The sequence below is a fragment of the Hypanus sabinus genome, chromosome 15 (genome assembly GCF_030144855.1).
Source record: "Hypanus sabinus isolate sHypSab1 chromosome 15, sHypSab1.hap1, whole genome shotgun sequence".
Classification (NCBI taxonomy): domain Eukaryota; kingdom Metazoa; phylum Chordata; class Chondrichthyes; order Myliobatiformes; family Dasyatidae; genus Hypanus; species Hypanus sabinus.
This window is the reverse complement of record NC_082720.1, coordinates 39,151,091-39,175,364: the sequence shown is the minus strand read 5'-3', so window position 1 is coordinate 39,175,364 and position 24,274 is coordinate 39,151,091. Positions and strand designations below refer to the sequence as shown.

At 40.1% G+C, this 24,274-nt stretch overlaps 1 protein-coding gene across 6 annotated transcripts in view; it reads left to right on the top strand.

Annotated features, from left to right (window-relative positions):
- rnf44 (ring finger protein 44) overlaps positions 1 to 24,274 on the top strand; it is a 155,586-nt gene that overhangs the window by 108,073 nt on the left and 23,239 nt on the right. For 5 of the 6 annotated variants that reach the window (XM_059990245.1, XM_059990247.1, XM_059990249.1 and 2 more), the window contains 4 exons: positions 11,361 to 11,554; positions 17,241 to 17,487; positions 19,661 to 19,828; positions 22,277 to 22,447. In XM_059990245.1, the coding sequence (XP_059846228.1) occupies positions 11,361 to 11,554; positions 17,241 to 17,487; positions 19,661 to 19,828; positions 22,277 to 22,447 (780 nt within the window). The remainder of the gene's footprint in view (positions 1 to 11,360; positions 11,555 to 17,240; positions 17,488 to 19,660; positions 19,829 to 22,276; positions 22,448 to 24,274) is intronic. The other variant, XM_059990246.1, reaches the window with a different exon arrangement.

The window sequence follows — 24,274 nt, the reverse complement described above, 5'->3', positions numbered from 1 at the left end:
CTCATTCCAGCTTCTTCCCCCTTCCTTTCCAGTCTTGATGAAGGGTCTCAGCCTGAAACATCGACTGTTTATTCCTTTCCATTGATGCTGCCTGGTCCTCTTGAGTTCCTCCAGCATTTTGTATGTGTTACTTATAGTCTAGTTGTATTGCTCTCATAAAGCAACCAGTGAGAATATTTAAAGCCTGTGGAATTATTCTGAAGAGTTTAAACTTCATAGCAAAGTTGTTAGTGTGCAGTAGTAGTATGAATGGTATATAAAATATGATCATCTCTCTCCATCTTTTGCATTTAAATACAAGTTTCTCCAAGCAAGTATATTGTCTTGTTACCGATACTGGCCACATATACCAGCCATGATATTCACTTTCACAATTAAGCCTATTTTAACATTTTGTGTCTTGAGAATGTAGCTACCTTTTTTCCCTCTGTTCACATCCTAAAATATATTTCGAGAAAGGAAATTAGTCCTATGCTTTACCTGTGCGTCCATCTGAAACCTTGGTGCAATTTGGCTGTGGGAGCTGAAGGTGATTATCAACTAAACCTAATGCTGCTTATGCATGACTTTGCATTTGCTCCTTGCTATCGTTTAAGAATTTTCAGCATTGTTATCATCCAGAAAAGATGATAAAGTTACTATGAACATAATAAATGCAGGTAACTGGATGAGTATTGATGTGGACTTAAGGAGAGGTCAGGGACAATTTCAGAATATTGGGAGGTACAAAAACAAGTGTTTGCTATTTATTGGAAGCATCTAACCTATAAAATGACCCTCTGGTGGCAATTGATGAAAGAGATGTATGTGACGAATCTTATTGCAATTGCCCCAAATTCAGGGGCAGTTCATCTCGTGCTGAGCTCATAAGGTTCAATTCAACCAAGAATATCTTATCAGCAGAAAAATGTGGAAATTTTTAGGTTGCCATTAAATTTCAGTTGATCCATTTATGGAAAGCTAATCTCCCCTGCACATGACTCCAGTCACACACACTGTACATACAATGCATATACAGTCTGATTTTCAATCCGTGGACATCCACACCAGTTACCCTGGAGTTTGCTCAACTTGTGCTTGATTTTGTCCTCATAATTTGTTTCATATGTTTTACAATTTTTACCATCACAAATTTCAGAAGTTCAGTTAATAATGATTTGGTTCAATTCACACTTATTATAAACGAGAACACAGATTAGTCAATTTTAAATTGGTGAGAAATCTCTGCATGTATTTTGGGACCTAGAGTTTGTGGCCCCACTATAATTTAACATGTGCCATATAAATTTAGACTTGTTCTTTTGCATGAACACACACATCAGTACTTTAGTAAATACTATAGAGTATGTACAAGGAAGGTCATCCTTCTGTCATATTGTCTATATGAATGCAAGCGTGGCTTACTATTCATTCCTCTATTGATAGCAGAGGCAGATTTACCTGCATACACAGATATTTTGTGAGGTTGATAATGTTAAATGTGCAAAAAAGCTAGATGAACTCAGCAGGTCGGGCAGCATCCGTTGAAAGAAGCAGTCAACGTTGACTGCTTCTTTCAACGGATGCTGCCCGACCTGCTGAGTTCATCTAGCTGTTTTGTACGTCTTGATTTGACCACAGCATCTGCAGTGTACTTTGTGTTTAATGTTAAATGTATTGTTTAAAAGGAAAAATTACACTAATGTGTGAAATATGGGCCTTGCAGGTAGAGGATTTTTTTTCAGTAGACTGAATGTAGGTTACATTTGGTTAATTGATATAAAAAGATAGATATAAGATGGGATAAAGCTTGTAATCCCATATTCTTATTACAGTCAACACGAGGAAATCTGCAGAAGCTGGAAATTCAAGCAACACACACAAAATGCTGGTGGAACGCAGCAGGCCAGGCAGCATCTATAGGGAAAAGCACTGTCGATGTTTCGGGCCGAGACCCTTCGTCAAGACTAGTCTTGACCCGGAACGTCGACAGTGTTTCTCCCTATAGATGCTGCCTGGCCTGCTGCGTTCTACCAGCATTTTGTGTGTGTTTCTTATTAAAGCAGTTATCATGTGCACTGGAGTCTTAAAAAAAAGGAAAATAGAGCAAATTCAAGGTATTTTATTTCAATTAGCAGAACAATCACCATAAGTACTTTTTTTGCAATTTCTTCAGTGCCCTTCCAGTTTAATTTTCTTGCATTCCTGCATAAATTAGTTTGCTCAGTACTATCTTCCTTGACTGTTGACAAAGCTCGAGGCAAAGGCATTGATTGTGAGTCTGTTTTTCTTTTTCTCTACTCTCTTGATTCCTCCTTACAGTCTCCTTCCCAACCTTTCTCCCCATTCTATTTATCAACCTTGCTTCTTGATATGTTTCTCTTGCTTCTCCTTTTTAAAAACTGAAATTGCAGTAATAACTCCATGCATCTTTAACTGGACATTGCATTCATGAATGAGAGAACGTGCTGATGGACGTTGCTTCTCCAGACAGTAATCATTGTGCACAAATCGATTTATCACTTATTGTATTAATCTTTGTCTCTTGTTTCTGCACACATGCACGGAGACTAGGGATAACTAATGCATCTCAAACTGCATCAAGCTGTTCATAATCTTCCCTTTTAAACCGTATATCGTGCTCACAGCTGAGAAATGACCTCTTTCAGCACTCCTTGCCCATGTCAACTGGGATACCCATCTACATTAGCCCCATATTCTTCCATGCTTTTCCTACCCAAGCACCTGTCTTAATGCCATTTAAACATCATAATTGACTTCCACCACCTCCTCTGGTACCTCATTTCAGATAGCCCCCACCCTCTTTGTGGAATAAGTTACCTTTAAATTTTTCCCTTCTCACTTCTCACTTTAAACATGCTTTCTAATTACAGACCTCTCCCGCGGCCCTGGGAAAAAGACTGTACATCTATCTATCCCTCTCATAATTTTATAAGGCCCTGTACGGTCACTCCTCAGCCTCCAATGTTACAGTGAAAATCTCTCCTTAAAAATACAGCCCTCTGTTCCAGGCAACATTCTGGTGTTTCAGTGTTGAATTGTATTGACGTGCGTGTGCGTGTCTAAATAAATAATATAGAGGCCTCCTGCTAGATCCCTGCAAAGATTGAATGATTGTAATGAGCATCCAGCAAAGCAGAGCTAGAAAATGACTCCCAACAGCTTATTTACAGTTATATGATGCAATCTTTTCTTTCTGAAACATAAGAAGCACTTCTTTTTCATGCTGCCTAATGCCTCACCTTTAGCCCACTGCCATGTAACTTTTCTCCCCTTTATGTATTATACTGTTTTCAAAAGCTGCTTTTTTCACCCACTTCTACCAAGAGGTCGGTCAGTACATTCCACGTAATGAAAGCTTGCTGAATGTATTCCCCCTTTGTTATCTTTGGTTAAATGCTGTAAATCTCCATTCTCTGTCTGTAATTCTGCACTTCTATCACCTAAAGTGCTTTTTAGTTTTATCTTGCTCTGTCAAAAGTCATGATTTCTTCCAAATCTCCTTCTGAGATCAGCGGTGGCTTCTATCATCTCTGTGCACATTGGAAGTTCTATACACCTGGAGCTGTTTTTTAAAAAAAATACCTCAGCAAGACATTGATGCCCACATTTTATCTTGATATGCCAGGTAGGACTTAACCAGCGTTTTATAAAGGATTTGTAATATGTGATTCAGTTCATAAAGGCACATATCCCACTTCGCTTGCAAATGCATTCTCATCAAGTATTTAAGTGTTTGGTGAATCTACACCTGTTGATCTTGTTGGTGGCTCTTCATATGATAATGGTTGGTTTTAACACTTAGGAGGGCTCTTGTTTCTGTGCCTTTTTCCGTACCAAGTTCTTCAGCTTTTGTTCTGAAAGCTTAGGGTGAGAGGAATATCCAAAATTAAATATTTGTTGTATTTATATAAAGGTTGGATTTCTCTGCAGTGTGGAAAAGGACACACCTGTTTCTCTGCACAAATACAATGCCTGAGTCGTAACCACAATCTCAGGAAACCCCAAACCCTACAGCAACAATGGAATGAAATTGTCTATTTGAAATGACTTAGTGAATGTTTTGTATCAGAAATGCCATTCAACGTGGCGTCAAAGACTGACAAGCTAGTGCTGATTATTACTTTATCTTTAGACAAAGAAAAGATTGGCACAGATCTGTGGGTGAACATGAAGTGAAAATCTGTTACACGGTACGCCGATGTTTCAGTCGCTGCTCTTGGCTGTTTGAGGATAACTGAAGATCATAAATACTGTACATAGCATATTTTTTATAACATGGATTCATCCAGACAGTATGTAAATTCATATCCTTGGACAACATATGATGTGACATGAGTAAAGACTAGCAATACAAAGACTAACAGGTTTATTTTTAACTAGTAAGATGCTGACGACTGTCATACTCCAGGTCCTGGTAGGCTTGTCGTGGACTTTCAGCCAAACGTCAACCTAGCCGAGATTGAAGAGCAAGTGAAGTGAAAGAATATTTAGAAGGGTCACTAAATAGATTACTGATGTTTGCTGAGGTTGTTCTGTTGATTATTTTCAAGGTTCCTATGTTGGTTCTATAATCTCATTGACCGGTATCTCTTGTGAAAAGTTTTCCCTGCAGTGATAAATAATAGCATTACAGCAATAGTGTGACACATTTCCCAAGGTGCCTGGTCATGAAAGGAACATTGTGAATAATTGAGGATGCTATTCCAGGCTGGTATGTGTTTTTGTTCTGCAGCGTCCCTCTATAGCAGAGATAAGAATTAGGATGTTATTGTAAAACAGGACCTTCCATTCCAAACTGCGGTGTGTGTTAATGATGCGAGGTAGACAGCACTTCTAAAAGTAATAAAATGTAGTAGTTTCAAAACCAAAACTTACTCAGTAAATTCGTAATGAATGCCCCTCACCACCCACAAGTGATTTTAAACAATGTACAATATTACTTTGGTAACCTTATCGCAAGGTTTTGATAGAAGCTACTTATGCACTCTGTGCTTGCGAACAACTTTATTTGTTTATTGAGATGCAGCACACAATAGGCCCTTCCGGTCCTTCAAGCCGTTCTGCCTAGCAAATCCTGATTTAACCTTAACCTAGATATGGTACAAATTTCAATGACCAGTTAACCTACTAACTGGTACGTCTTTGGACTGTGGGAGGAAACTGAAGCACCCAGAGAAAATCCACACATTCCACGGGGAGGATGTACAGACAGATGATGTCAGAATTGAACTCTGCTCCACTCCGATCTGTAATAGCACGCTCTAACCGCTACACTACTGTGACACCCTGTAGAAACAAGCTTTTAAGTTACCTTGTAAAAAGCTGTACGTATTCTGTGGTGGAACATTTTATTGAATTGCTCTCTTGGTATGTGAGTGAACAGGCCCTGGGATTTTTTTCATGCCTTGTTCTGTTAACACATTAGGTTTAACTTGAACTCAAAGTGAGGTGCTGAAGATTTCACTTGAAATTACAGAGTTATGCAGATATTTTCTGTTTCCATGTTGTTAACTGTATTTATTCTGTGTGGCCATTGGGGTGGTGACTGCTGAGGTGAAATTAAATGCAAAGAAACCTCACTAAATGATTTTGCAGGTGCCAGGAATCTTTGCTCCCGCGTTCATATTACTTATGATTTTGACTGGTTATAATGACAACAATTGTGCTCACTCTTGTTTAGACGGGACAATGCTTTTATTAACCTCAGACACCTGATTTCTGAACTGTTATAAACTGTTTGACCAGTCAGTTTTGTTCTGCATTTGTTACAGCTAATCACTGTACTATGTATGTGCAAAATTCAACTTGATATCACTAATTGTGGTTGACCAACTTGTTATTAAACATTGAGGTCGATTAAAATTAACTAAAGACCAAAAGAAGTCTGGATATCCAGCAAGTTAGGCAGCGTCTGTGTGAAGAGAAACATTTAATGTCAGTGAAATAGTTGCCAGTGAACTGTTGTTCTGATTGCTGTCTAATCAATTTTGCATTTTCCAGTATTCCCTGTGGGTAACTCCAATTTTCAGCTTTTGCTGTTTTTGGGAATTTAAACGATTTATTAAGTTTAATATTTTATTGAGTAGAGAGCAACCTGTGTGTTCACACCAAGGCCAAGAAGTGCACTAGTGGCTCTGCTTCCTCAGGAGGCTAAAGAAATTTGTCTTGTCCCCTTAGATCAGGAGTTCCCAGCCTGGGGTCTACAGACCTCTTGCTCAGTGGTGTTGGTCCACAGCATGAAGAAGGTTGGGAACCCCTGCCTTAGGTCCTCACCGTTTCATAGTCAGTGCATCATAGAAATAATTCTACCCGGCGCCATCGGGCAGTGTGGTAACTACTCTGCTCGTGATGCTAGAAACCACAGAGAGTGTGGGCACAGCTCAGTATATGACAGAAAGCAGCCTCCCCTCCATTGGATGGACACCTTATCTCGTTTTGACTTGACGACTTTTAGTCTATCTGCGCTGTGTTTGCCTTATAACCGCAACAGTTTATTTTGCATTCTGCTATTGTGCTGCCTCGTTACACTGTTGTAATGAATTGATCTATACAGATGATATGCAAGAGAAGTTTTTCAGTGTACCTCAATGACGATCATGAAGTAATATCCCAATTTAAGAGGCCAGGGAGAACATTAACATTGCAAATCTGAAAGATGGGCACTGATAGTGCGTTCCATGTCCCACGTATGGTTGTTGGTGGAATGAAAAAACAGATTTTAGATTTCTGTGATACATCTGTCAGTATTGTATTGGTGGAAGATCTGAACTGGAAAAGAGGAACTTTTTCCTGCTTGGTAGTACCTGCCAATTTCCAATCCACTTTGTCCCCTCTGGAACATAATTCCAAGTGGAAGTAAGCTAGGCCAATTAGTTTAGTTCTGTAAGGATTGTAAGAAGTGAATTTAATGAAGCTGTGTGTTGGGGGGGGGGGGCTCCCACAAGCACGCTAAGTTGCATTTTGCCCCTTTACATTTTAACAGAACTGTCTGAGGTGTTTCCTTGGTTACTTCAGCAGAACTGGTGGAAGCCACCTGGTATGGCTGGAAGAACCGCTGACGCAATTGTGGCATCAGTGGGTCAAGCCTTTGTAGTCTGCTGCTGCCGTGGCAACTTATACCAGCTGTCTTTCTGGCAAGGGATTTATATAGGCTAAGGCTGTGGCTAAGAAGCAGATGAACTGACAACCTGTTATACCATAGTGTGCACTGTGCTGCTGACGCTTCCACTGATCCGCAGCGGTGGAGCAGACAGAAGGCAGGCAGTACTTCGAAATGCCCATCCACCAGATCCTAAAGACAGCACTTTGTACCCCTCACTTCGATCATCAGAAATGCATTTGAAAAAAAGCTCTGGTCTTTCTGTTGTAATTATTATACAAGTGTACTTCATGCAAAATCTGCATTTGTCTGAGCAATGATTTCTACAATATGATACAAAAGAATTGAAAACCAGGAATATGATGTCAGAGATGATAACAGAATTAAGCTTTGAAGGCAAGTGTAACTCTTAGCTTTTAATAGTCAGAGTAATGAATTGATCAACATTGATGATATCAACATGAACAGGGTCCTTAGGGAGCGGATAAGCGAGCTAAACTTGAAACAGCAAAGTTAAATTGTCAGGGAGGTATTTGATGACAAATGTTTTTGCAAAGTTAATAATAGGAAGATAGGAAAGTAGGTACATTAAATCCCGATAAGGACTATAGTCTCATAAAAGTTCTAAAGTATGTTTTTCGGAAAACTCAGTCTAAATTTAAAGTAGTAAAATTAAAATTGTGATTCAATATAAAAGCATATTTCAAAACATGCAAGTTGTTACATGGAGAAAATATATAAATTCAAAATGGAATAATAACTCTATCAGCAGGTGCCAGAAGTGGTGAGAATAAGAATTAGCTGTGCTTTCAGTAAAGTAATTGGTGAACACATGTACAATACTTGTAGAGATGGTGGGAATTAATGTTAGGAATTGGAAGGAGCTTTTTGTTTTCCATCCTGTGTAGAAAAATAAAGTAGGAAGAGAACTGAGTCAGTGACTAACTGAAAACTGATAATGAATTGAGCATCTCAACAATTAAACTGGCATTTAATTGACATACAAATGTATATTCTGGTGTCTGTTAGTCATTGAGTGCACAATTGGATCTTTGTTCTATTGAGTCCATGCTTATCACCAAGCACCTATTTGCACTAATCCTTTGTTTTCTCCATACTCCCATTGACTCCCTCAAGATTACAAGGCAGTAGCAATTTACATTAATGAATTTACCTAACCATACCCATGATTGTGAGGTGTGAAAAATTCTGAGCACCCATTGCAAGTTGCCTGGCAGAACTTCGCACAGACTTCACCAGAAGTCAGAATTGAAACCAGGTTACTTACGAGCTTGCTGAAATTTTTTGAGTGAAGTAAGTTCACAAAAATAAATGAGGTCATGCTATATCTGTTACCTAAGGAGCATATTCAGAATTGGGTTTATTACTGACATACACTCAGCGGCCATATTATTTGGTATCTCCTGTACCTAATGTGGCTACTGACTGCATATTTGTGCTCTTCTGCTGCTGTAGCCCATCCACGATAAAGTACCACCTGCCGTACATTCTGCCACATGCCACTGTTGTAATGTGTGGTTATTTGAGGTACAGTTGCCTTCCTGTCAGCTTGAACCAGTTGACCTCTCTTCGTTAAGAAGATGTTTATGCCCACAGAATCACTCATTGGATGTGTTTGATTTTCGCACCTTTCTCTGTAAACTCTGGAGACCTTTGTATGTGAAAGTCCAAGGAGATCAGCAGTTTCTGAGATACTCAAACCACCCCATCTGGCACCAACATTCACTCTGCAGTCAAAGTCACTTGGATCACATTTCTTCCCCCTGCTGATGTTTGGTCTGAATGATATCAAAACCTCGTGACAATGTTTGCCTACTTTTATGTATTGAGTTGCTGTCACATGATTGGCAAATTAAATACTTTCATTAATGAGCAGGTGTACCTAGTACAGTGCATGGGTGAGTGCTCTTAGCCAAAGTAAATGACCTCCCATTATTTCTTACTAGACTCACTTTGCTATGTGCTCACCCATTCACCATATCTCCATGCGGCTTCTGTGTCCACCTTACCTCTCACACTTCCAATCAGCTTAGAATCATTGGAGACCTTGCACTTGACCTTCTTATCCAAACATCCACTATTTGCCTGTGCTGCAGCTATATCTAGAACCGTCCCACTTCCTGTTTCCACACCAACCCTTGCACTATATATAAACCTCAGCTGCTTAAGTGAAAGCATACTTTCACTGAAATAATTGAGTTGAACCAATTAAATCAGTAATCAAATGGATAGCTAAACTAATCTCTTCTGCCTACACAATGTCCATATTCTTCTATTTCCCTCATATACACGTGCCCATCGAAACGTCTCGTAAAAGTCTGTAATCTTTCTGCCTCTGCCATTATCCAGGAACCTCCGCTCTTTGTGTAAAAAAAAGCAGCTTGCCACTCACATCTCCTTTGAAATTACCCCCTCTCACCTTAAATGCATACCCTCTGGTGTTAGACATTATAAACCTTGGAAAAAGATATTGCCTGTCTTCTCTGTCAATATCTCTCATAATCTAGGGTTTGATAAAGCTGCAACATAACTTCCTGACTTTTGAACTTAATGCCTTGATTAATAAAGGCAAACATGCAGTATGCCTTCTTAACCACCCTATCAAGCTGAGCAGTCACCTTCAGGGAGCTATGACCTCGCAGCTTTGGCTCATTAACGGAGTTATGGACCTTGTCCTTTTCAGTGTACTGTACCTTTGGATTTGACCTACCAAGATGTAACACTTCGCATTTGGCCTGGTTAAACTCCATCTGCCATTTCTTCACCCATGTTTGCAACCAATCTGTATCCCTTTGTATTTGTTGCCAGTCTTCTACGCTGTCCACAACACCACCAGTCTTTGTATTATCTGCAAACTTACTAGCCCATCGTTCCGCATTTTCATTCAGGCCATTTATATACATGACAAACAGCAGAGATCCCAGTACAGATCCCTGTGTAACACCTCTAATGACAGTCCGCTAGCTGGAACAAGTTCCTTCTATCACTACCCTCTGCTTTCTATGGGCTAGCCAGTTCTGAATCCAAACAGCCAATTCACTACGGGGGATCCCATGTATCTGAATTTTCTAGATGATCTTCCCATGAGGGACCTTGTCAAACACCTTACTAAAATCCATCTAAACAACATCCACAGCTCTACCTTCATCAATTATCCTCATCACCTCATCAAAAAAAAACCTCAAGTTAGTAAGTCAAGACTTGCTCCACACAAAGCTGTGCTGATTTTCCCTGATTAGGCCATGGTTTTTCCAAATGCTCATAAATCCTATCCCAAAGAATTTTCTCCAGTAAGTTTTCTACCACTGACATGAGACTGACAGGTCTATAGTTTCCAGAATTATCACTGGTTCCTTTTCTTGAATAATGGAACATATTAGCTGCTTGCCAGTGCTCCAGGAACTCTGCTGTGGCTAGAGAGGACACAAAAATATTGGCCAAGGCCCCAGCAATCTCTTGCCTCTGTCAATAACCTTGGGACCTATCCACCTTACAGCTCTTTAGGAGACTGAACACTACCCCCCCCCCCCCTTTACCTTGAAATGCCCTAGCGTATTAATTTGCTCAGCATTGATCTCCCTATCCTCCACATCCTTCTCCTTGATAAACACAGATGTAAAGTACTCATTAAGGACCTCACCCACATCCACAGCACCTAGGCAAATGCTCCCCCCCTTTATCGATGAGTTTATGTTTCTGACCAGTGATGGCCCCAACACAGAGGATGTTGAATGTGCTTCAATGATGTAAATGCTCCTCAATATGAGGGGAAAGTGGATATATGTTATATTTTATCTTGATCGAAATAGCTATTGCCTGGAAAGTGTGAAACAAATTAATGTTAATTGCATGCCTATTTCATTTATTTGCTATGGTCTATGAATTTATGACCAAATTTTCCACCTGTCTTCCTTTTTTGGAAAGATTTAATCCAAGTGATATGTTTTGCAGCTTCACCTACCTAATAATGCTCGCTCAAATTTGAAAACCGGGGCTTTGATGTCATTTACAAGGCATTCAAAAACAAAATTCAGAGTAATTACTTAAGCCACATTTCCTTGAATTGAAATAGAATGTATGCTGTCTAACTTTTTAAAAATTCTTTAATGGTCAACTGATGAAATCTCATCGAAGAACATCTTTGAACATCTGTTGCCCTTCTTTTCTTGGCCATGTGTATCTTAAAAGTTTTGTGGTTCTTGGATTACATTGGTGGTTCCTGTGTTGTATATTGCAGAGTGACGAAAGTCCCAGCCCAAAGCGTCGGCGTCTATCTCATTCTGTCCTCGAGATCCAGAGTGCATCTCCTCTCCCGACGCCACCAATGCGACCATGGGAAATAACAGTGAATAGGCGGCCTCCCTCAGCCCCTTTCAACCAGCGACGATTCTCAGGGGAAAGGTGCAACACACCAGCACATCACAGGAGAAGGTAAGTGCTACATTAGCAATGGACCTCCAGTATCTCGAGGTATAAGTGGTTGCTGCGGGACTGGTCAGTAAAGGGAAGGGATTAAAAAAAAAATAGCATTACTATCAACTTCAATGTCCAAACACAATTGCATTGAATTTCTTTATTGGCTTACATAGGCATACACCTTAAAGGATATGCTTGCTTCTTTCTGATTTTCTATATTAGTCTGATAAATATTAGCTTGTACCTTGGGAGCAATCTGTGTTTGCTGTATACAATCTTAAATGGGGTACATTATTCAGATGGAGATCAAATAATATTTTGACCTCTATGCCCTCTTTATTACAAGGAATTAAAGCACTGTGGAGTAAAATCTAAAATTGCCTCATTATTTGTTTGCAAGGTTTTGTGCCTTTACATAATTCCTCAAGTGAAAGGACGGCATTGGTCCAAGTATTTGATCTAATTGTCTCCAACTTGCTTTTGATTGTGGAACAACTGCTGCTTGTCTTCCCTTCATTGCTTTTAGCTCCCTATTTAAATCTGCCTTGGTTTGTTTGTTCCACTGTCCCATTATTTATCTTAAATGTCAAATCTTTTATGTATTAATGCTCTTATCTAATCAGTGTGCCTTAGCCTTTAAATCCTCTTGTTATCTTAATTTTCCTGATCACGAGTTTTCCATGCCCATGAAAATTGGGGGAAAAAATCTTTTCAACCTCTGGCTCCGAGGGCAGTTATCTTTATTCTTATCTTTATCCTTTGGACTTAGCTGAATCAAAATTAGCTGAAGAGTTCTTTTCTGAGCACATTCAGTGATAATACATCTTTCCAACATTAGATGCATCACGTTTGTAAGTTCACCCCCAGGTGAAAATCTTCAATCTCTGTTCTACTTCCTTAAGCCTGTAGGTCCGTTATATTGCATTTGAGTTTTCTCAATAGCAATAAATTAGCTGACAATAGAGATCTGAAAGACAAAAAGAAATTCTAGGAATACTCAAGAAGATGTAGCAGTATTCATGAAGAAGGAAAAGGTTAATATTTCAGATCAGTGTTCTTTCTTTGGAACTAACATGTTAGAAAGCAAACCTATTTTAAGTTGTAATTGCAGAGAAGGGTGAGGAGGTCATAGGTAATGTCAGCAATAGAGCAGAGACTAAGGTGCAGGCACGCACACGTGCGCTCGTTCCCCCTCTCCCTCCCTCCCTCTCTCCCTCCCTCCCTCTCTCCCTCCCTCACTTAGGATCCTAAATATTGATCATCCCTTTGTTTCCGTGCGCTCTGCCAGACCTCCTGAGTTCCTCCAGCAGTTGCATTTTGCTCCAGATTTCAGCATGTACACCTCTTGTTCAAAGTTCAGAATTTTAAAGCAAGTTCATTGTCAATGTACATGAATGTCACCATTTGCTACCCTGGGATTCATTTCCTTGCGGGCATTCATAGTAAATAGAAAGAATCACAATCATGTCAATGAAAAATGCACGTGACAGAGACGGATAAACAGCCAATACACAAAAGACAACAAACTGTGCAAATAAAAAAGAAAAGAAAAAATTAGTGAGAATAAATAAATAAACAATAAAAACTCAGAATACAAGTTGTGGAATTCGTAAAAGTGAGTCCGTAGGTAGTGGAATCAGTTCGGTATTGTGGTGAGTGAAGTTATCTCCAGACACACTCTTCACTTCCCGTCTGATCTTCTTTCCAAACAGATATAAGCCTTCCCCATCCCCTGTCAGCTGGACCCCCACCAGTTCTTTCCATTTAGTTTCTCGATCACAGACACATTCTCTTTGTTCTCTCCTTCCCTGCAGTATAAAGATTGCTTGCTTCCTAACTTGGGTCTTTGGTTTGAAACATCAGCTTTAGTTTCTCCTTCCACAGATGCTAGTGATAGAAACATTTTCTTTTTATGTACTGACACTGAGAATGGTATCTCTGTATTGCTTGTGGGAAATAGAGTTCACTGTTGAGTAGGGGGAGGTAAAGTGCTGAAAGGGTGAGGTCAGACAAAGCAACGAATGAGTAGTTGGTATAGAGAAAGGTAAAGACAGTGGGAAGGGGCTGCGGAGGGGCTGTTACGCTAAAACAGTATGAAACACGTAGAGCTTATCACGTTGAAAATCAGCGAGGCACTAGAATATGGAGACAACTCATTGCACACTTACCTGCCAGGGAACCAACAGTGATCAGGGGGCCAAGGTTCCAGGACGAGGCTAGCCCATTGCACTTCAGGTGTGCTGATGCCTGCAATATCCCCAAATACAGGATATTGGCTGCATAATTAATGGTAGTGGGGGGGGGGGAGGGGGGGGACTGTGTTCGTGATACTGTTAAGTGGCAGATGGTGGTCAACCCAGATAAGTGTGAAATGGTTCATTTCGGTAGGTCAAATTTGAAGGCAGAATATAGTATTAATGGCACCCTTGGCAGTGTGGAGGGTCAGGGGGATCTTGTGGTCCAAGTCTGCAGGACACTCAAAGCTGCTGTGCAAGTTGACAGTGTTGTTAAGAAGGCATAATGTGTAATAGTGAGATTGAGTTCAAGAGCCATGGGATAATGTTAAAGCTATATAAGACCCTGGTCAGATCCCATTTGGAGGACTGTGTTCAGTTCTGGTCACCTCACTACAGGAAGGATGTGGATACTATGGAGACAGTGTAGAAGAGATTTACAAGGATGTTGCCTGGATTGGAGAGCATGCCTCATGAGAATAGGTTGAGTGAACTTGGCCTTGTCTCCTTTTGAGTGACAGAGGATGAGGGGTGACTGATAGAGGTGTATAAAATGATGAGAGACATTGATCATGTGGACAGCCAGAGGCTTTTTCCCAGGGCTGAAATGGTTAACATGAGGAGGCATAGTTTTAAGGTGCTTGGAAATAGGTACAAGGGGGATGTCAGAAGTAAGTTTTTGACTCAGAGTGGTGGTGTATGGAATGCACTGCCAGTGACTGCAGTAAAGGCAGATACAATAGGGTTTTTTAAGGGATTCTTAGATAGGTACATGGAGCTTAGAAAAATAGAGGGCTATGCAAATTCTACAGTTTCCAGAGTAGGTTACGTGGTCGGCACAACATTGTGGGCCGAAGGGCCTGGAATGTGCTGTAGATTTCTATGTTCGATGTTCAGATAGAAAGCGAGGAGCAATCCATTTCCTTGGGGTCTGAAGTTTTTCAAAAATTGAAGAACACCATAAATTTCAGGTGGTCAGTTGTGGAAGGAGGAAAGTTGTAGAAGAAAGATAAGAAATGGACTATGGAATATGTTTTAAGGTGCATTGTTTCTGTTCTCTACCACATCAGAAACATTCCCTTTCTCTCTTCATCCCTTACCTGCACTTTGCTCTGATGACAGGTTTATGACATGAAATGTTAATTCCTTTTTCTCCTTGTGCAGACACTGTCTGATCCACAGGTTATTTCAAATATCTTTTGGTTTTGTTTCATGTTTTAACATGTGACCTTTCCTAAGGCTAAGTCCACACTAGATCGGTTAAATCCATAACCGAAGCCTTTTCTCTTCGTTTTGACCCTCCGTCCACACTGAAACGGCATTTTCCTCCCCCGAAAACGGACCTTTTCTAAAATGCCCTCCAGAGTGTGTAAATTTGAAAATGTCGGATTGGCAGATCAGTGTGGATGGGGTAACTGGAGAAATCAAAAAACGCTGCCATGACGTGCCGGGACAGATGGTGACGGCAGCACGCCATTTCATTTTCTTGAATGCAACCTAACAATTTCAGAACAGACGGCAACGAGACTGAAGCCAGAAGAGTTAGGCTATGTCCGCACTAGACGGGATAATTTTGAAAACACCGGTTTCGCATAAAAACGATAGGCATCCACACCAAGTGTTTTTGAAAATACCTCTTTCCACATTAAAATGCGTATTTGGGCGAATCTCCTCCTACTGACCATGCGCAGGACACATCTACCGTAAACAAGCGACATGCTTAGTGTCGCATCTCGCAGTGAAAGACTTGGTGCGCATTTGTCCAGTTGCAGACCAGAAAAACTTAAAACGAAATTGCCAAACGGCGGACAGCTGTTGGCTCTCGCGCAGGAGAACTTAAAACTGAAAAAAACAAATACTGGAGCGTACGGAGGCAACCAACAGGAAGTTCACGGACAGTATGACCCGGCTGACGATGAACATTGAAAAACTGACTAACTCTGTTGCATTAATAAAGCACCTTGTTAAATGTATAAAACATGTCTGCGTCAGTGTTGTCTTGTATTTCCATACAATGTTGCATGAGGCTGTTACACATCTATTGTCAGAGAAGTACTTGCATGAAGGTGATTTACCTATTTATGCAAGCAAGGACAGAAAACAGGGCAAAGTAAGTATACTTATTTATTTAGTAAGTTATGGATCAAAGTATTTGGTGGGTACGTTTCTAACTCTTCTGGCTTCAGTCTCGTTGCAGCGTTTTTAGATTTCTCCAGTTACCCCGTCCACACTGCTCTGCCCAATCCGCAGTTTTCAAATTTACACACTCTGGAGGGCATTTTAGAAAAGCTCCGTTTTCGGGGGAGGGAAACGCCGTTTCAGTGTGGATGGAGGGTCAAAACGAAGAGAAAAAGCTTCGGTTACAGATTTATCCAGTCTAGTGTGGACATAGCCTTAGAATGTACTCACCAAGTACTTTGACCCATAACTTACTGAATAAATAAGTACACCCACTTTGCCCTGTTTTCTGTCCTTGCTCATATGAAGGTGGTTTACCTATTTATGCAAGTACTTCTCTGACAATAGATGTGTAACAGCCTAATGTAACATTGTATGTAAATAAAGATAACACTGATGCAGACATGTTTTATACATTTAACAAGGGGCTTTATTAATGCAACAGAGTTAGTCAGTTTTTCAATGTTCATCGTCAGCCGGGTCATACTGTCTGTGAACTCCCTGTTGGTTGCCTCTGTACGCTCTAGTATCTGTGTTTTTTTTTTAGTTTTAAGTCCTCCTGCGTGAGAGCCAACAGCTGTCTGTCATTTGGCAATTTTGTTTTAAGTTTTTCTGGTCTGTAACTGCAGAAACATGGACTTGCACAGTGAGATTTGACCCCAAACATGTCGCTTGTTTTCTGTAGATGTGTCCTGCGCGTGCCCAGTAGGAGGAAATTCGTCCAAATACGCATTTTAATGTAGACGTAGGTATTTTCAAAAACACTTGATGTGGACGCCAATCGTTTTTACGCAAAACTGGTGTTTTCAAAATTATCTGGTCTACTGTGGGCGTAGCCTCAGTTTATGAGAGGGTATTGCTCAGTTTGGAGAATTTTTGCCATGAGGGAAAATGGGGGTGATCTTCTTTCTAACAGCAGGTTGAGAAAGTGGAAATATTTTATCAAGTGACCTCCAGAATTGTATATATAGAAGAACTGGAAATTTGAAATTTAATTTGTATTTTGACAGACTTCTTTTTATAGTTAGTAGTTCTGTTCATGCAGTATTGTGAGTTCCGTTGCTAAGATCTTCCCAGCAGGCTAAAGTAGCTAAAAGAAATGACTTAGGGATAGCTAGGTGTTGTGCGTCTGGTTGTGTGCTGGGATCGTGAGTGGGTGGCATCATAAGATGTCTAAGACAGCAAAATCTTGGGGTGGTGGGTGTGACTATAGATGAGTAAATTTCAGAATGAGATTGTAAAGCTTGTGTAGATTCAGTGTATATTTTAAAAATCTTTTCTCTTTACAGTTTCAGTCTTTTTACATTCTTGCCGGTTTGTTGCAGTCCTCCAGCGCGACGCCAGTGGGGTAGGCGTGACAGACCTTTGCATAATCCCATCAACCAGGATGAAAGCTACCACCACCCTCCATATTTACAACAAATGCCTATAGATGAAAATCGATCTTACAATCATACAAACCTCCCACCACGTATGCTTCACCCAGCTGCTCATCCTCCGCAGCAAAATCCCGTAATGGTGGATCTGCACGAACAGGTTAGAACTGCTCCATTTTCTTCATCGGCTGCTCTTTCGATAATGGCGTGTGTCAGCAAATCCTTTGGCACCGTTGTGAGTTTTCCGACCGAAAGCACACAGCCTAATATTCTTTAAATGAACAAGCTGTAGGGCGGAATAGCAGTTCATTGTGCAAGTTTCCACAAGCCCTGCTACGCGACCTACCCTGAGCATGTAAAAAGCATCTGATACTTGGGCCAATGCATTCAGTTCGTCAGGTCTGTGCCACCTCGCAGAGGAAGAATCCCATTATCTTCCTGATACCTGCGACCTACTCTTCCCCACGTCTGCCCATGAATCACCACCTCCTTTGATTCTCTCTGCCAGTTAACATGCACAGATGGGTCATTTACAGTATCCAAATTTACATCCCTGCACGCCTTTAGGATGTGGGGCAAAACTAGAGCACCCAGCCAAAACCCATGGTCAGGGTCAAGCCCAGATCCCGTGAGGTGTGAGGCATCAGCACTAACCGCTCATATCTACCAAGAAGCTGAAGGTAACGTCCATTTGGTGTGCCGAGCATGCAGTGTGCATAGCGCTAGTGCCTGCCCAAAAGTCCCAGACAAATTCCAGAAACTGGACAAAAGTACATGAAGAGCAGCTCCTTCGCAACGTGCATGCAGACTCCTCAGGAGACTTCGGTCTGCTCAGGGTCTCTATTCCAAAGTTGACAGGTGCCATGTCATTGCTATGCCAGCTGCTGGAGGGGAGGGAAAATGCAGGATTGGGGTAGGGCACGTTTCTCCCCAGTGTGACAGAGGAGATGCCATGAGAACCCTGAGCCGCTCCAGGTTGGTTGCTGCCTGTAAAGCGAAAGTCTGAGGGAGAAAGACAATGACCGGTGAATGGAGGAGCAGTAAAGCGCTGAACATGTGTGACTATAGACCCTTTTATTGCCATCCTACCCCTGAGCCTTGTGCAATATGCCTCTGACCTTATTTTTTTGTCCGATAAGAACAAAGATCATAGGTAACCCTGCTATATGAGTGCAATGGAAGAAATGTGGGGCTTGACCTGTGATGTTGTTAGCTGTTTGATGGATGCAAAACTAACATTAGCTGCATGACAGTGAATTATCTAGGCAGATTTCCTGATTGTTACTAATTGACCCCAAAAATAAATATCTAGTGTGATTTTGTGTGCAGTTGTGCATACAAAGGAGTGTAGAGAATCCAATTTCTTTACAGTTGTGTACATATCAGAACAAAGAATGGAGTTGAGAGCTGGAACCCGAGTCAGAGGATGAACTCCCTCACCTTCCATTGTGCTTTCACCTGCCAAGTGTGCATTGCCTTTTAGAAACCTTCTTTAAAGTTCCTTCAGTCCCGTTGCCATGACGCTTACTGTCCTGAGAACTGAATCCAGGATTTCTCAGCGTGTTCATTTCTTTCCCCATACCCTACCCTGGGAAAAAAAATGCCATACTGAGATCGTTGTTACAGTATTGCTAAATCTCAAAGGCCTATTTGCTTTGCTTCAGTATCCCAATGCCACCATTTCATTATCAGCATTTCTGATAACAGCGACTGGTGTAAACACACTTTGTCTTATAAACCTCAGGTTTTCAAAAAGCAAAGAGCTCATTATCTCTGTTTACCCGTTGCACAAGATCTTTCATCCCTGATGGTTCAGTTTGTTCGCAGATGTTGGCAGCTGACTTCCTTTGTTGTCCAGTCAGGGATTAACAGTAATATTGGTGTATTGGCTTTTCAGCTAGTGTATTTCAACTTTCTGAGAAGATAATTTATTTTGTGTTGGCAGAAAGAGATGTAATAAATAATAAGATATTGATTACCTACTACTCATAATATAGATAATACCTGTTTCTCAACTGGATTTTGTTAATGGTTATCACACAGCTACAGGCAATATTTGACAAGAATCCTTGTAGAAATATTTCTAAATAAAGATATTAAAATGCCAATTAAATGTACAGTTTGTACATTGACCAACTTATTAAGATCCTTAGATAAATATTTCATGTCTGATTCTTTCTTCTTGTTGCATACAATAGGCAAGGTATCATTAACTTTACCTAGATATGCAGATGGTCATGAGTAGGATGTTTTTGCTGCTAGTGATTTTTTTTAGAAACACTAAATGCTGTGCTGTTGCAAATAAGAATACTTCCATTTCTGTTGTGTTCTAGATGCATCAAGGAACAGTCCCTGTGTCCTATACTGTTACCACAGTAACGGCTCATGGTTTTCCACTCCACGCGGGGCAACACATTCCAGGGTGCAACACGCAACAGGTCCCAGCATGCTCAGTAATGTTCAGTGGACAGCACTACCCAGTTTGCTGCGTTCCACCACCTGTAAGTTTCATGGTACAATAATCGCCAATCTGTGTAAAGTTGCTCTGAAGAATAAGAATTTTAACTTGCAGTGTCCATAATATTCTTTAGTAAGTGCACAGCTTCCCGAGTTAAAGTTTCAGGTAGTCCTGTTTTCACTGCTGTACACTCATCTAAATTTAGAAACCATTTCCCAGAAGAAATGACCTGTAAGATAGGAAACCCTGAGTTAAATTCGAGCACTTTTGTTCGATGTGACTTCAGTAAGTTTGTGATGACATCTGAAGGATGCATTGCTATCTGCACAACATATCCATAAGTGAATAGAATTGTTCATTTTTCACGTTATTGTTGAAGTGTGGATGGAGCATGTTTAATGGCCTACATTTATAGAATGCTCCTGAAATCTGGTCTGATACTACAAACCAATAATTTTATATAAATGATTTATTTTCCAATTTTTGTTGTGTTTTCAATTTACTGTAAAAATATTCTATCTTTTTTACTACAGGACACTGTCTTTTGTGTTTATCTGTGAACTCTATCGATTTTTTTTGTTTACTTTTATCAGAATTACTGAGGCCGAGACACTCAAAACCTTATAAAAATCGATTTGCTTTGTAGAGATGTCTCCATTTAATGTTTGCATTATGTATTAACAATACGCTGAGTTCAGTGCATGAGCTGAAGCTGTTCAAGCAGAGAACATAGTGTAATAGAATTTAACCATTGCTTCTTTTATAAGAACAGCAGTGTAGTTAATCCCATTGCATAAACAAGAGGACAAAAAGTACCACTTCAATCAATTTTCCTGTTTTTTTAAATCCTCAATTTCATTTGCTTTAATTAAGCAGATTAGGAACAAGTTACATTATTTTGTAATTTTCCTTTCTGTCTTCAAGTGGGGAAAAAAATGGCACCATATTCTGCAGAGATACTTTAGCTTTTAAATTTCTATCAGATTCTAAACCAAATGGTAGCTGCAAGGGAGTAATTTTATGGTTAAAGTTTCTAGTTTGACAATCTGTATAAACGATATCTCACTGAAATATGAGAATGGCTTGAAGTTGCTGCAACTATATCATTGGTTAAACTCACCAGGAAAGTATTAGATTAATAAATTTTATTTTTAAAGATGTAGATCAATTTACACTAGTTAATGCCATACGATCTCCATGACACTGAAAATTCACTTGTACAAGTTTGACTTCCATTTTAATTTAATATTTCTTTAATTAATTTTTGCTGCATATCTTTTATCTCTGCCTTTAATAATTCGCTTATATATAATTTAACATTGAAATAAATACTTTTATATGATCAGTGTTGCTCATAAACTATTATTAGTTGGTGTACCAGTTAAAAAGATGCATAGTTACTTAAATTAACAAAATATCATTAATTAATTACTACTTAGTTAAGACCCTGTTGTTACAGTTTTTCATGGTTGGTGAGGTGCCCAGCAGAATAGCTAGTTTCACTTGGTGCAGATCCCTGAAGGGGGCACTGCACCATTTTAGCTGTATAATCTCCAGTTTGTACTGGAGCAAGATCCATGCGGGAATCGGGGCACGTGTAATGATTGGTCAGAATAAACCATTCACCCCAAGAACAGAATCCGGTCCTTTGCACTTATTGTCCAAAAACAGCAATTTCTTTATGAATGGATTATTTTCCATAGTATTGGTTATTTCTGTAGTGAAGCCACAAATGACTCAGGTTATGTATGCACTTCTTGTAAACGAGTCTATGGAAAATCACATTTAACCAGGTGTGGCTGCAAAAATAAATAATTTAAAAAAAATGTTAATATAATTTAATATTCTGTGAAGTTTGCCAAATGCTGTGGTTAACAAATAAACCACACAGTCCCAAGCTTGACCTTTGCAAATTTCGCAGTATGTAAATGGCAGTAATGTGAGCATAGAAATCGTCTCATTGGAATGATAAACTTACTGAAGCTTCTCCCTCTGGACTATCTCGTAACTGCTGCTGGAATTGTAGCCTGGAGCATTAATTGGTGATAGTTTTAGACTTGACTGTGATACTCTGTTGAAAGAGCTCACTGCCATCATCCATGTGAGCTCAATACGGATTTGAGTACGGAACTGTAGTATTACTGGTATCATGCACTATGGCAGAAAAGAAAGGAAATTCTTGAACGGCTGAAGAGCTGCACTATTCTTGAATAACAGGAAAACATGCCAGAATATTGCACTTTGGTCTTCAATAGAAACACTTCAAGCTATGTTTCTCAAATGACACAGAAGAGAATTGTTCAGAATGTATTGTGGAATACGTTGTAAAATGTGTGACTGTTCTATTTAATCAAACTATACACTTTTAACAACTCTACAGAGGTTAAAGTTTGAATGCCTCTGTAGCTGTTACCCATCTAATACCATTTGTTTTTCTTCCAGGTATCACTTTTTTTTCCCCTAGTAAATGTGTCTTTATTTTGTTTTTCAGCTGATTCATGCATGCACAATGCAGCATCTGCCAGTCTCTTATCAAACCTTCCCCCCTCTTATCTCCAGTGAACATTTTATATTACACCCACCCCATCTGCCACCTCACCAACATCCTCACCTTCCCCCTTTGAGCCAGTTTGTTCCAATGCAGCCACAGCATCCACGACTGGTAAGTAAAACATTCAAAGAAAGAATGTCAAGTTTTTTTTTCCAGACTGTGTGTTCTGCTGAATTTTATTCATTGAGGTTCTTTCGATGCTTGATTGGTAGTGGGGTTCAACAGTGTGAAGGCAATATTGCATCTGTCATCAGCTCTGCATGGCTCTGATATGTAATTGTATTGAAGTCGATCAAGAACAGACTATTAGATAGGATGCTTAACCGGCAGCAAATGCAACACTGCACGTTTTTATTGCCTTGCAAGTTTTAAAAAAATACTTCTTTTGGGATGTGAGGTAATAATGCAGTCGGTCCTCCTTATCCGCAGATTCTGAATGTGCGGATTCAACCAACTACAGATCGGGAAATCCCGGAAGTTCTCTCTGGCACTCATTGCTTGAGCATGTACAGACTATTTTTTTCTTGTCATTATTCTCTAAACAATACAGTATAACAACTATTTACATAGCATTGACATTGCATTGGGTGTTATAAGTAATCCAGAAATGACTTAAAAGTACAGGCAGTCCCTGGGTTATGAATGAGTTCTATTCCTGTGTCTGTCTTTAAGTCGGATTTGAAGTCGGAACAGGTACATCCGGTATTATTTAGCGTCAGTTAGTCAAACGTTTTTCTTAGTATATAGTACATATTTTACCTTTCTATGCATATAAAACACTTAAGAAACATACGTATTTCAGTAATTAAACCACTGCGTTGCTTAGTAATAATTGTAGCTTTCATCGGGTCTGTGCCTTTCACATTCTCCATTAAAATTGTTCCGATCGTTGACTGACTGCAGTCTGACGCTTTTCCAATGACCGATGGCATTTCACTTCTTTCCGATTGCGTTATTACTTCCACCTTATTTTCAATCGCGTTCATGATTATTTTCATGAACAGAAACACTGCGGATTCAGAGCTGTGTCGCCAGGTCCTAATGTCCACTGCACAGAGCCATGTTAAATAAATTCCGGCGTTCTGCTGGGTCCTAAAGACCACTGTATTGATACATGTTAAATAAGGGACGAGCATCCGCGAAGTTTGGTATCCGTGGGGGGGTCCTGGAACTAATCCCCCGCGGATAAGGAGGGCCGACTGTACCTATTTACTAGGACTTCTTTTTACATCGACACTTTACTCTTACTGATCCATTGTCAAAGAAATCACATGGTCTCTTTAATAAAAGTGTATTAACTAGCAAGTACTGATTCTAATGGGCAGTCCATTCTGATGAGCTAATCTTGTCAGAATTGATACTTAACAATCTCTGTGCTAGGAAGGCAATGATTGTTGCTTTCGTATTCATCAACTGCAAAATGAGTGTGTAATTCCTTTGCTTGGTCTCCTGGTCATTTTCCTTACTTGGTCAGGAGGACTGGGTATCTGGGTGAATCGTAAGCTGGTTGGAAATAACGCTGGAAAATGTGCAGCTGAGATAGTTGATGGTTGGGTTGAGTAGTTCTCCCATCTTGACAATCCATTTTTGTGCTGTCTGGAAGTTTGCTTGCATTTGTGGTTCTCTGCAAATAATTCGATAAACAGACACATAGATCTCAATCCCATTTATAAGCCAGTGTAGGCAAAATTCCAGTCAACACACAGAGTTTGCCACGCAACCAATCAACAACGAGACCCCCTCCCTGTGTCACAGTGGAGTTTCCATAATGATGACCAGTCAACTGATTGATAAGTATATAAAGGCCAAGCATTTGGAGGATGCACCACAAGTGACAGGATGTTCCCTTGTATGGTGACGCAACGTTTGTCAATGGATTGTAAAATGGTTTCTAACGAACGCAGTAGCCGTATCAGGAAGCTCAAAAGGTGCAGATTG